General features: G+C 35.0%; 1 protein-coding gene across 1 annotated transcript in view; it reads left to right on the top strand.

Moving 5' to 3' along the window:
• MAP3K21 (mitogen-activated protein kinase kinase kinase 21) overlaps positions 1 to 13,212 on the top strand; it is a gene marked incomplete at its 5' end in the record, with an annotated part of 41,907 nt that extends 28,695 nt beyond the window's left edge. Inside the window, 6 exons of the mRNA XM_085315413.1 lie at positions 1,034 to 1,274; positions 3,165 to 3,287; positions 6,620 to 6,770; positions 7,806 to 7,900; positions 9,640 to 10,416; positions 11,483 to 13,212. Of these exons, the coding sequence (XP_085171539.1) occupies positions 1,034 to 1,274; positions 3,165 to 3,287; positions 6,620 to 6,770; positions 7,806 to 7,900; positions 9,640 to 10,416; positions 11,483 to 11,907 (1,812 nt within the window). The remainder of the gene's footprint in view (positions 1 to 1,033; positions 1,275 to 3,164; positions 3,288 to 6,619; positions 6,771 to 7,805; positions 7,901 to 9,639; positions 10,417 to 11,482) is intronic.
• Between the last annotated feature and the right edge of the window lie 450 nt (positions 13,213 to 13,662).

The raw sequence follows: 13,662 nt of genomic DNA, 5'->3' as shown, positions 1-13,662 counted from the left end.
TATCCTGAACTCTTAAAGTAGCTTAATTTTAAGTTATTCTTGTACTTCTAATAGAATTTCAGTTTCTATCCAGGTAAAGTTCACACAATTCTACATAAAAATGAAATACTGTATAGTGAGAGAAACATACAGTATTAGTTATATTTTAACTCTTCCTTTTCCTATTTATTCTTGTGTTTACAGTGCTGACTGCTGTGCTTCTGAATAAGCCTATTTTGTTTATAATATACCCCATAGTATGATGGCACATCTATTTAAATTTGAGATATATTTTAACACATTTTGAAAGCTGAGGATTTAGATCATTTTAAGATGGTAGCTTTACAGCTATTTGCCCTTGAATTTTAAGTCCTTACACTAAAAAAATGAAGTAGCTTCTTCACTAAAGTTTTTCCTTCTTCAAAATAAAAAAGGCAGAAAAATAATCTGTTTTAGGGTTTGGTTATTGGAAAGTCCATTTGGTGTAATTCAGTGGTTAGTAACTGATTGATGTTGTACAGATACCTACTRGACTGCAATTAAGAAATATTATTAATTATAGTACTGATTGTTGTTCTAGATAGAGAAGTGCTACTTAATAAATGCCTGAAAACAGGAAAGTTTGGGAGATTTAGGATAAAAGCATTCACTCGTGTATTGATGAGGATGGTCTTTTCTTGTGTTAGTCTATAGGAGCTGTGTAACAGTAGCCTTCATGCTATATGAATAGGAGGGAGTCTCTCAAGTGAAAAACTTCCTGCCTAACAGAAAATGTGCCCTAAACTGATAATCTGTGATTGTGTATGTCTCCATTGCCAGTGCTTGCCAAGTGACTAAAGTTAAATGGCTAGAAGGAAATCTGTATAATATTTGTGTGCAGAATAGAAAAGCTCTTTGGCTTACACGGGATGGAGGACTGTCAGAATGTCATATGTGCATGCTAGATRTATACAGTGCATCACCAAAATAGATAAGAAATACAACTTGCTGTACACTTACCCCATAGCACGATTCTTCCCATTATTTAGTTTCATTTCTGTAAATCTTATTTCAGGAGCTGCGATCACGAGAAGAGGAGTTGACAAGAGCAGCTCTTCAGCAAAAATCTCAGGAAGAATTACTTAAGCGTCGTGAGCAACAGTTAGCAGAACGTGAGATCGATGTACTGGAGCGTGAGCTGAATATCATGATATTCCAGTTAAATCAAGAGAAACCCAATGTAAAGAAGAGGAAGGGCAAATTTAAAAGAAGCCGTTTAAAACTTAAAGATGGACATAGAATAAGTTTGCCTTCAGGTTTGAGGGTTTTTTCCAGTTCACAATATATATTAATTAAATGTGCAGGCTTAAAATGTTCAATGTTGGCTACTATTTTAAGTCGTTGCTAGGGTCTTCTAACTTACTAACACAGAGAATGTGGTAAGAGTTATATAGCTGKTTTTTTTCCTCCACATATATTTTGCAGCGTAGTCTTCATTTAAGTTGGAAGATTCCTTCACCTGACTCAGAAATCTGTTTTATCTGACAGGRAGGGTTAGTAGTTTGGGAATCAAGAGGTTTGAGACTGGTTTGAAGTTCTGATGTCTACTATCTATTTTTGTGCAGATAGAAAATTCTGGGCAGCAATAAAAAGGCACTTATCTAACATGATAAAWTATTAATACTGTTTGTTAATACTGTTTGCCCTAAGTTTGCAAATATCTAATGAAAAACAACACTTTACAATGACTAGAAGTTTAGATGTAGTGGGTCCAAATCTCATGCACATTGCAGTCGCAAATACAGTGCAGCAGTTACAATCTTTGCCTTACTTCTTGGAAGAAAACACTAATAGCAACAGAAGATGTCATTTCAGATTACAGATGTAGAATTTGAATGTTACAGCATTTAATTCCACCCAGGGATGCATTAAAATCCTGCCTTTGCAAAGCAGGTTTGTGTTTGTAGAAGATTGGTTGTTTTAGTGTCAGTGACTGTTTTAGTGGAATTTAATTAATGCTGTCACTAGATGGCACTATAGAAACTCAAGGGTTATGCAAATAGCTGAAAAGCCTTCACAAAGATACTAGCATCCTGTGGTTGATGGATTTCCTTTCAGTGGTTTCCAGGCGAGGTCTCAGCTTATTACTAGTGCGGTAAGATCTTAATGCCACACTAACAAAGTTCCAACCAATCATAGCTATCTGAGCATTTGAAAGGGACAAAGAATGAGGTAATATTTAGGGTACTGTTTCAGCACTAGAAAAATAAGTTTATTTTTCATTACTTAAAAAAAAATAATAATTACAAAAGCAGTCTTACTGCAGCCTCACAAATAAACATGCTAGCCTCTTCCAACTTATTTTCAGATATTAGTCTATGCTGTATCACAGGCTTTAAGTTAAATCTTTGATCTTTTGTTTCCTGGATCTGCCAATGTTGAGCTTCGAAAACGTGATAAAATCAACAATTTTATCTAGAATGCCRCTTAGCTATGTGTTTTCAAGAACTATCCAGATTAACTTGTCGTTCTGACAGCTTCTGACAGCATATGTTCTAATTGTGCTGTTGATAGGGGTTAGAGAGGCATATATATAATGCTGTAGTTCAGTATCTTGTTTTTCTGACACTTTGTCAGTTCTATTTTTATATTGTATATGAAATACATGTGAAAAAGGCAAATCTGATTGCTATGAAGACTGTATTCTCTATTTAGTGAAAAGTATAGTGGATCTGGCATCAATATAAGCACAGTCATGTCCAAACCTTTGCCTAAAGATCATTTTGAAATGATCTAAAATTAAATTTTGAAATGCTGATTGAATATCAGCTGATTTGATTTGAGATGAAATACTACTGTATCCATTTAGCTTTTCTTTCCCTCTGCGACAACGAACAGGATTGAATATTGGCATGCAGTGTGGACATGCCTCAATTTGACTCCAGTTGGACAACCTAGCTGCTTTTTTGGTGTTGCTGTAGACCTATTATATCGTGTCCATATGAAATCATGCCAGCTTGACTTACAATCTAAACTGATTATTGCATGATCAGCCTGTGTCAATGTTACTAATATAAAAATCTCTTGCACTATGAAGTTTTATTCGTTATATAACTTTAAGCTGATTTAAAGAGTACAGCGGTATAATCTTCTGAATATTCATTATTTAGAATGTTAAAATTGTTTTGTTTTACTCTCTCTCATAGATTTCCAGCACAAAATAACAGTGCAGGCTTCCCCCAATCTGGATAAGAGGAGAAGTTTAAACAGCAACAGCTCTAGTCCCTCAAGTAGTCCCACAATAATTCCTCGTCTTCGAGCTATACAGTGTAAGTCTCTACTGTTTCAGTTTGATAAGCAGAGATTGTTTGTTCTGTACAGAGTCACTGAAACACTGGTAGTATCAAATTCCAGACAGATTTCTGTTTGATTTCTGGGCTCCTTAATTTGTTTGCTCAAACAACAAGTTGCAAAAGTTAGGAGGGATAATCTTGCTAAAAAGTTAATGTTTCAGTAATTATTTCAAAATTATTGAGAATGTATTAAATCATATCTTTCCTCAATAACTTCAGGAAGTCATACATAAATGACTTGGATAAAGCGGTGAAGAATCAGAATTTATAATGGTAAAAGGTAAAGTGACAAGTTTAGAACTACTGTAAAATGGAAAATGAGTTTTTATTAGAGTTGATAAGTCAGCTGTAGATTGTCAGAAAGAGTCAGAGAATGAGGCAGTGATACAGGCTTGAAAGACAGAAGAATCAGCCAGCAGCTCTACTTGCTCAGAACAAAAGAAAAGCTATTAGTAAGCAAGTATAAAGCCAGATGGAAATAAAGAYAGTTTGCTTTAGGGATTTTGTTTTGGTTTTGTTTCTTTCCTTTGTTTGCAAACTGGGCAACTATGTTTGGAGGTCTGCATTATCCCATGTATACTGGTGCCAGAAGAGAAGATGTTTATGCTAGAGGATTGGAGGTAGCATTTATGAATATGAAAGAAAACTGATCGTATTGTTATAGCGAAACCCACATTCATATTTGGGAATGATGCATTTAGAGATGGGGAAAAAAGATTCCTACAAGTTTCACTGGTTGCTTTTGTATTGTCTAATCTTTTGTGCAAAGTCAGTTACTCAATTATCCGCGTTCAGGATGTAATGCTACAAAGGATGAAAAATCCGAATGCTACTCTCTCAGTGAAATCGGTGGAACCTGTTCCAGCACATCACTAACGAATGGTGACTGTCCTCTAGTGCCAGAGTAGTTCACCTCTGAAGAAAATTACTTCCTCAGAAATAATCAGAAAATTACTGGYCTACATCTTAAAGAATGTGAATGAGGGGGAAATCTGAATGCATAGTTTCTTTCTGCATACTGTTCTRTAGCTAGTTTAAGGAATTCTGGAACTAACGTGAAACGTGAGATAACTTGTTTCTATCAAGTTTTAAATAATCTCAGAATGTCTGCTTTATGAAATTATTTTTGTTAATTAGTGACTAAAGGTGGTGTTTTCTTCTGGCAGTTGTAACTAAAGTATTTGTTTGAACTGTAATTGTTACAGTTSCCTGGACCGAGACGATTACTACTGGTACATTGTGGGTAAAGGAGAGAATTGATTAAGCCCTATTTTGCTTTTCTTAATGGAAACTTGAGATCGAAGGAAAATTATAAAAGGAGAATCTTTTGCAGAATGTTAACTGATACAGTAGCTATGTTGATAATGGCCCCCCACACACATGCCCTGTTGTGACTGTGTACTTTGATTTTGGGGGAGTTTTTGTTTGTTTCGTTTTTTTTTACTTCGGACAAGAAGGAAATAGCTCTTGTTTTCCTTTCRGAAATATCATAGTTACAAGTAAGATGTCATCTTTTATATTTGGTTCTCATTGTTCTGGATGGAAATGCTTGGAAATGAAGCAAGTGTCAGGTATTGGCATGATTCTGAAAAACTGAGAATATTTTAATTTCTGTGCRAGTCATAGCCACTGCACTCTAAATCCTTGCATGTGTGTTAAATTCTAACTAAAGTTTTTTCGTTTTTGTTTTTTTTTTTGAGCAGGCATTTCAATTTGTAGGACTAAAATATAGAGGAAAACGAAAAGGCTGTTCTTTAAAAGTACTCTTTTGTTTTTGAGTTTGGATCTCTAGGCATGACCTAAAAGCTTATCAGATCTYTCAGGTGTATCTAGCTGAAGCAGCTTAGCTTCCACACCCATCTGCACCTGTGTAAAATAAATTCTCTTTTCCACAATAATATTTTGTCTTGATTTAACTTCAAAGTTTCTTTGTTTCAGGAAGATTTACCCAAATATATTTGCTTTGAAAAGGCATGTCTAACAACTGGTTACTTGATCACTTTGCTTTGCCATGAGCGGTTCTAACTTCTAAATCTAAATATTTTTTTAAATTAAAAAAAATAGTTGTAAACTTGTCATAAAACCTAATTCAGCTGGTTTTGAAAGCTGTTTTAAAGCTGCCTTAAAGACAAGTAGGAAACCAGTAAGATGCATACTCTGTAGGTCCTGGAACTGTGTTTAGATTATGAGTTTAAARAAGGCAAGTAATATGTTGTACTACAATGCAAGGCATGCTGGTGAAAAGGTGCGTGGTGAGGGAGGAGGAAAGTGTTGTGCAGTGCAGGAGAGGCAAGACAGTTGATGTGTGGAGCAATTACCTCATTTATCATGTTGTTAACAAGCTAAGTTGTTTTCCTGTTGTGTCTTTCCATCRTAGCTGTAATCATGATAGCAAACTACTACTTCAGTTCGCTGATCACATGCRAACATCCACTTGCCTGAGTCTGTTCCTAGAAAGAGGACCCTGTAAGCTCTACAGGAAAAAACTGTCTATCAAAAACTGCTTTGTGCCTTTCTAGGTCTGGCTTTTATGTCCCAAAACTAAAAGTATAAGAAGGGAAACAGTTCCCTTTCTGAAACCAGCTTGACGAAGATCTCTACTACATTCTTTTAATTTTTCTTCAGTGATTTCCAAAACAGATACACACACAACTAATGGCCGAAGAAACAGTGTATATGTGTACCAGCAAGATGTAGATATCACAAGTGAATATGAACTTCCCAGTGAGGTTATGAAAAAAGGCAAGATTTCATTATGTTTCAAGGGTGTTGGTTCTTTTTAATTGAATAGTTAAGCTGAAGTGACAGACTAAGCATTTAATGAAGAATAGACACTTTATAATTTGTTTTGGTGTAATGAAAAAGAATGTTAACCGTTGTCAGAATTGGAATATTCTGTTTAATTTGATACAGTTGTTTCATAGTGTATACTTTCTTCATCAGAATTTAAGTGCTCAGTCTCATTCACTTGTCTGAATTACTAAATGCAAAGTTAAGGTTAAAGTAAGCATGGAAAATAAGATCATTRTGCTCCTTGTCTTTAATTTGGGTCTCTTGTCAGCTCACAAATTATTTTTCTTGCTTGCCAGTCTTTTTCAATCAGTGCATTTTGTGTGATGGTTCTTATTGTAAGGGAAAATGATCTYGATTTTTGTTTACTCCTCTTCATGTACTATCAGAATGGTTTTGCATTGGAGAAAGCTGTTCTGTCAAAAATATTTGATTCTCCTTAGAATCTTAGAATATTTGATTGTCCTTAGAAGTATTAATTTTTCTTTTTCTTTTCTTTTTTTTTTTTTTTTCCAAAGTAACTTCAGATGAAAGCAACAGAACTTGGGGAAGAAGCACAACTTGTCACCAGGAAGAATTTGAAGACGTGAAGAGAAATTTTAAAAAGAGAGGTTGTACGTGGGGGCCGAGTTCAGTTCAAACAAAGGATCGTGCAGATTGTAAGGACAAGTATGTCTACTATGTTTCATTCATTTAGTAATGCTAAGGATTTTTTCTAAATGAATCACTAACCTAGTTAGTGAGAGAGAAGTTCTGCAGCTTCTATAATTATAGCCTACTATAGGACTACTCAGTCTCAGCCATTTATTAGTTTAGGAACAACTGTTAATGAGGAATAGCTCTCCTACATAGACTTGGGGCTAAAATGTTCACTTCAGGCTTCTGTGGCTCTATCTATTACCCTTTGTCCCTATTTTTGAGATTCAGAATATACCGTGATTCTGAACTGCTGAGATGTACAAGATATTCATAGCCTATCATTCTCGGTCTTCCTCAGACTGACTTGAGGAACTGCAAGCATGGCCCCAAGTGGGCMCTTCCAGTGTTATTAAGTAAGACTGACTGACTTTGCGTAAGTGAAACACAATGCACGCTTGAAATATCRTTTACACTGAAAAGCACAGGGTGAAAAACTTCTAAAAATCAGTTACTTTCAGTTTTGTTTTGTTTTGTTTTTTTGATCACTAAAAACAGAAGGTTAGCAATTTTCTGCAACAAGAGCTCCTTTTCCCTTTTTGGAGATAYCCGCTAGTTTACTTGTGCTGTTAGTTGGTTTCAGACCATGTATTTAAACTGGCTTAGGTGATGTTTTTGTTTGCTTGAAAGTCTCTGTGTTTAATAAATTTCCAGTATTCATTATATTCCTTTGAGACAACGAATGTGATGTCTAGGTTTCCACCAACTTTTGTTCTCCAGTAAGAAGTTAAGGCCAATTTTTCATTGTCTGCCTTTTTAGGCCATTATAATGGTTCTGAACTTTTCATATTAGAATAGATACCTGGTCATAAGGCACGTATAGGTATGTAATCATTTGATTCTGTAAAATACTATATACAACATTTCTTACCATTGGAAAACTGTACTGTTTTAAGTTATATGCTACATGTTTATGGTTTAAAAAGAAAGATATTTTAGTAATTTTCTGTCAAAGCATACGTAAGCACGGTATCCTCTGTAATAACAAAATAATTATCATTATTTCAGAGTAAGACCCCTTTCAGATGGCAGCAACCCGTGGTCAACTCTTTTAATGAAAAATCAGAAAGGTGTTCCTTTAGCTTCACTATTTGCAGACCAAGGTAAGAGCTACTTCTGAAAAATTGAAAATTGTCATATAATGGTACTAAGTCTTCCTCCAGTGTTACAAATGCATTGCTCAAGTTTCTCAAAGATTGTAAAACCTCATAAATGCCTTGTTACAGATACTTTTTCTTTGTAAAAACAAAACAAAAAATTTATGTATAAAAACCTGTAAGTGTTAAAATCCTTACCTTTTCATTGTTAGCATCTAAGAAACTTATATGGTATGTGAGCAGAGTACAAACAGATTTTTTCCAAGTTTTTGAGATGCAGACTGATCTGTGTAGGAGGTCTGCAGGCACAGCATTTTAGGTTTTTTTGCAAAGAAATAAATTAGTAATTTGTGTGATAGTTAAGTGAACAATAACTTTTATTGTCAATGGGTAAACCGTAAGCCCAGTATGTTCCTAGATACATATTAGTTTTCTGTTCTTTTTAAATGTCACATACTCTCTCAATTTTGGAGGAGGAGGAAAAGAAAAAGGTATTTAAGACACCAGATCTTGAAGCTGTCTAGGTAGCTTTCAGGATTGATAGGTAAATCACAAGTAAAATGTTATACTTAATACTCTTAGAGTCAAGAACATAATAGCTGTAAATATAACATAAACAAAATGTTAATTTCTGTGTCTGTTATTCTAAATGTGCTGGGCTGTACAATATTTATCATAACTTTATTTTTGCACTCACTTTCTCTAGCAAAGATTCTTTCATCTGAAAAAGTAAGTTACAACTGTCATAGAAACAAACTGTGGTATAACTTGGTGTCCACAGCAGCTTATAGATTTATGCTAGCTGGAAGAGGAAATGGTGAGCTTCTTGGGCACTCATTTCCTCCCTCTCTCCTCTCTGCCCAGGAGAAATTTTCATCTTTATATATGCTGCTAAGGGTGTAAACCAAGGCTTCAGAAATAGCAGATTTACAGATTTATTAGCCTACTGCTAAACATAATTTTACGTATTTGCCTTTTGCTTTTTAAATACTGAAATATATATTCTATAGTATTCATTAGTTTACAGTAGAATAACACATGTAAGTCAAATCACACTTTCTGTTTTACCCATTGTTAGATGGGAAGCGTCAAATTTACTTCAAATTGCCCAATGGATTAATTCAAAAATTTCTGGCTATTCATTGAATTTTGAAATTAATTRAATTTAATTGATTGAAAATATTGTGAAGAATGTATTACAGATACTACTTGGCAGTTTCTGTATATAATATTACTTTAATCCATACACAGAAATATTTCTTTTATTGTCTAAAAAGCACTACCAAAAATTCTGCGATTTCACCACAAATGAAAACATGATATCTGCTTTCGAATTGTGCTGAGTAAATAAAAGTTGGAAGATGCTTTGTGCTTTTCTACAAATAAAGATTTAGGGGATAGATGGGGAAAAACCCACCTGCTTTGTTTACAGTTTTCTTACTCATTTAAGAAGATAGATCTGCAAGTTGCTTCTATTAGATTCTGCTTTTGAGGTGCTAAAAAGACAAAATTGTAGCAAAGCAGTGCTTTTACTCTCTTAAGCACTATCAAGAGAACAGGAAAAGGTTTAGGCTAAGAATGTTTCTGARTCTTGCACTATGAGTCTCAGCTTCTGAATGTGTTTAAAGGGGGCATACAGTATATCTCAAGATTAATACATGTGCAAGTAAGTGGATGTACATATGTAGACATGTAATAACAAATAGCTTATTTGCAATCTTAAAATACACTGTAATGCTTTATAGGTATGTGTACTGATAAGAGACTTCTCCCTGAAGGTTTGGACACCAAAAGACCAAAGCCAATTAAGCTGCCAAATCAGGCCTATATTAATCTACCTCTGTGGAAGGATGATCAGGGAGAGAATACAGTAGAACATGAAAGCTTTGAAGAAGGAACCTCTGCTAGTTCTACAAACAGTACTCCTCAAATGACACCTACAAACAGTCTGAGCAGAACACTGCAGAAAAAGAAGACTGATTCAGTGCTGTATGGTTGTGCAGTTCTCCTTGCGTCTGTTGCCCTGGGCTTGGATATTAGAGAGCTGAACAAATCACAAGGTCCAGATGAACTCTTGCCGAAGGATGAGAAGAAGAAACGTGATGGACTATTTCAGCGTGCTTCAAAATTTCGCAGGAGTGCCAGCCCTACAAGATTGCAGTCCAAGAAAGAGGAAACAAGTATTCCATCCCTAAATCCTGCTGCAAATACTGTGAATCTTCTTTCTATGCCTTCCATGTCCACAAAATGCCTACTTCAATCTGACAATGAAGATGCTTTTGTAAGCRCTATGCTTGGTGACTGTGATCCATGTAGTTCCAGTGATGACTTTCCTTCTGAAAGTAAGAGAGAACAGAGATTACAGCTGGCTGCTAACTCATTTTCTACACCGTTAAAGAATCAACCTTTTAATCTTTGTCTGAAACAAGAATCTCAAAATGTGCCAAATGATTCTTTATCAAAGTTAAGTGTGTTGGGTCACAGACGAGCCTTATCAGATGGGAACAATTTTCAGACCACAGGTGGGTATTTAAGAATTTCAAATGTGTGTGAGAGGTGTTGTTACAGAAAGAGAAAATCTAGAGGCAGTAACTGTTCACTAGATAATCACTAAGTTCTTTATTACATTATCAGATGGGTTAGCTGAGCCACCATGACTGTATGTGGTAAGTCCTGTGTCTGAACCCTGAATAAGTTACCTGCACCACTTGGAATAGTATCCTATTACAATGTGGGTATGGGAAAGTTCATTTTCAGTAGATACTGATTTTTCYTCAGATATTGCAAAAATAAGTTTTTTGAGTCTTTTCAAGCAATTCATGTCAACAAGAACCATCTTTTTTGTGAAATATACAACACTAGCATTATCAGTAAAATAAACTAGAACTATGTTGTCAGCTGAATGCATGATGTAGCTTGTTKACTTCAGGAGCTTGAGAGAAACATACATTTGTTTAATATAATTTGAGAATCCGTATAGGTGAATGAATTAGCATCATTTTAGCCTGTCCATTCATTAACTTCTAGAAAAACAGGTCTGTTGAGTTTTGATTTGTTTGCCTGACCCAAGAGTTGTCACATGCTCCACTAATCTTTAGTCTAAGCTATTGCTATAAATTGAAGCTGAAAAAAAATAGTCTTTAAATCTGGTTTCCATGTACATGGGTATGTTCATGATCAATGACTCTGCAAAGAACAAAAGTTTTAAATTTTAATACTGATGTTCTAGAGCAAATTCAATGTAATATTCTTTACAACATTCATGATATCTTAAAATTATGTGAATAATTTGTCAAATTTGTGGAGCTTTATTCTACAGTTAATATTCATCCAGTTACTGGGTAGTTAATACTCTGTATATCTTTCATAACAATGAAAACTGAATTGACAGAGAGATTATAGATGCAGAAGTTATTTGAGTAGTGATAATCCTTCCTTAGAARATTCCCCACAGATCATGTATGTGTTTTTTAATTTTTTTAATGAAAAAATCGTTAACACTTATAATAATCCACTTTTACAGATGTCAAAGAAATCCAAAAGCTACAGGGTTTAAGGTGTGTCTCTTTGGTCTTTTCTTTCCCCTAGCTAATGGATTTGCTTCAGCTAACGATGTCCCTGAGTTACCAATGCTGTCAGCTACCGGAACTCTACGTGCTCCATCTGTTCAAGAAAGAAGTGATCAAGGTGGTATTTCACCTGAAAAACAAAGAACTGTCAATATCATATCAAGGCCTCGACCTTCTTCTGTTAGAAGTAAAATTGATGCATGGCAGATTCTTCCACGTATTATTAAACCAAACTCTAAAGACCCGGAATATTTAGAAGGCAATATAGGTCCAAATGTTAACTTCTTACCAGATACCGAGGAAAGAACTAACTGCCACATGCCCTCGTTACTTGACATTGATGTAGAAGGTCAAAATAGAGACTGTACTGTGCCTTTATGTAGAATGAAGAGCAAAGCTTGTCGTCCATCTATATACGAACTGGAGAGAGAGTTTCTGTCTTGAGTGCCTTTCATTTTAGAAACATGAGCTTTTTAAAGGAGAACAAAACCTAAAATTCTTATCCATCTAATGCTTCATGCTGCTGTTTTCTAATGTACTGTGACAAATAGTACCAAAATTATTAAAATGGGCAGCTAATAAAKAAAGCGTAAAAGACTCAGCCTTAAAATGTTCCTTGGAATCCCAGCTAGTAATTCTAAAAGCACAGTGCCACAAAAATAATATTCTAGAGGAATTTGCCAAGCATATTTTAAATGACTAAAATAACACACCTGCYTCCCTTCATACTATCACATGTTTTCTTTTGGTTTGGATTTTTTTGCTAGGACTTTAACTTTTGCACACTGAAAAACTGACGGGCATACAGAAAAGCTGTGTTCAGTTAGGGAGAGTTTTGCATCACAAGCAGTTGTGTGCAGCCAACCTCTTTATGTCCTGTAGAACTGGGGAGGGGGGACAGGGGATTAAGAGGCCAGTACAGAAGTGCTCTTTTCACTCCACGCTAAGTAGCTGGTTACTTTTTGTCATTTGATACTGAAATTGGTTAAGGACCAGCAATTRAATTTCCAGTCTTTGCCCTTGGTTTTGGGAGGAGCTTTTCAACTGTGTACGTTAGTTTCTCCAGAACATTATACTGCCTATATAAACACATAGGTTTCAGCCACAATATCGATTTGAAAGGGTAAACTRTAGTAGTGGTATTGGATTAAAGGTATTTGGCATGCTTTCTCCTGTGAAACAACATTCCTTGTAGGTATGGATACACTGGAATGTAAATATTTGTACTTTAACTTTTTGAAGACTACAGTGTTGGCACTGAAAGGAAAATTCTYGGTTTGGGATTTTCTGTTTGTGGTGGAGGGGTTTGCCTTTTTGTTTTGTTTCATGTTCTTTTGTTTTCAACTCTGTTGTTGCACCTTGTATTGAGGAAGTGTTTTAAGGGTAAATGGGATTTTTGTTGTTGTTTAAGTGAGCCAACAGTGCATTTAACTGCATTCAGATTTTAGAACAGCAAACATTTAACTCTTTCGCTTTAACTTGTACAACTTTTCTTCCTGAAGTTGCTACGGAGTGCCTAGTTATTCATACTTGAATTAAAGGACAAAACTAAACCTGCTTGACTGTTTTGCAGGTGTTAAAAAGGTTCCAGAAAATTCCAAGTATTTAACTGTGGGAGAAGAACACTTAATTTTGACAAAATTAATGGTTACGTCTTTTTTTTTACGGTATACCTAATTAAGTAAGTAAATAAACCCAAATGTATGGTATACTTTATCTGATGAAAGCATTACTAGAATTAAAGGGACATCCCTTAAATTCCAGTATTTGAACTAGTAATTTTTCGAATCATCTGGCGCTTGAATATTTATCTTAAAATCACATGTTAGAATAAAACTTTACGTTCCAATCATAACAGTGTTTTATTAAAAACTTTGTTTTAAATGCGGTTTCTCCTTTTCTCTGGGGTCTTCGGAGTTCAGTTGTTAAGTGGAACACGAAATTACTTAAAGCTTCAAAGCCAAGGGATTAAAAAAGAAAGTTTCTTTTCTAAGACTGTATGCAGTACGTTGGTTAGCCTGATGATGACAGGTAATTAGATGTACAAAATCATGAAGTCTTAATCACACAGAACAGAAGATGCTACTTCCCAGCTCTCAAGGTAGAAATGAAAAAAAAATTTCCTTTAAGTCTTTCTTTTACTGAATACTTAACCACTAGCTTTCTGTAAAAGCTAAATGACTATATAGCAGTCTATAT

This window comes from Rhea americana, unplaced genomic scaffold (genome assembly GCF_003343005.1).
Source record: "Rhea americana isolate MKP2758 unplaced genomic scaffold, rheAme1 scaffold_43, whole genome shotgun sequence".
Taxonomy (NCBI): Eukaryota; Metazoa; Chordata; class Aves; order Rheiformes; family Rheidae; genus Rhea; species Rhea americana.
Note: the sequence above shows the minus strand (reverse complement) of the source record. Positions and strands in the feature narration are given on the sequence as shown.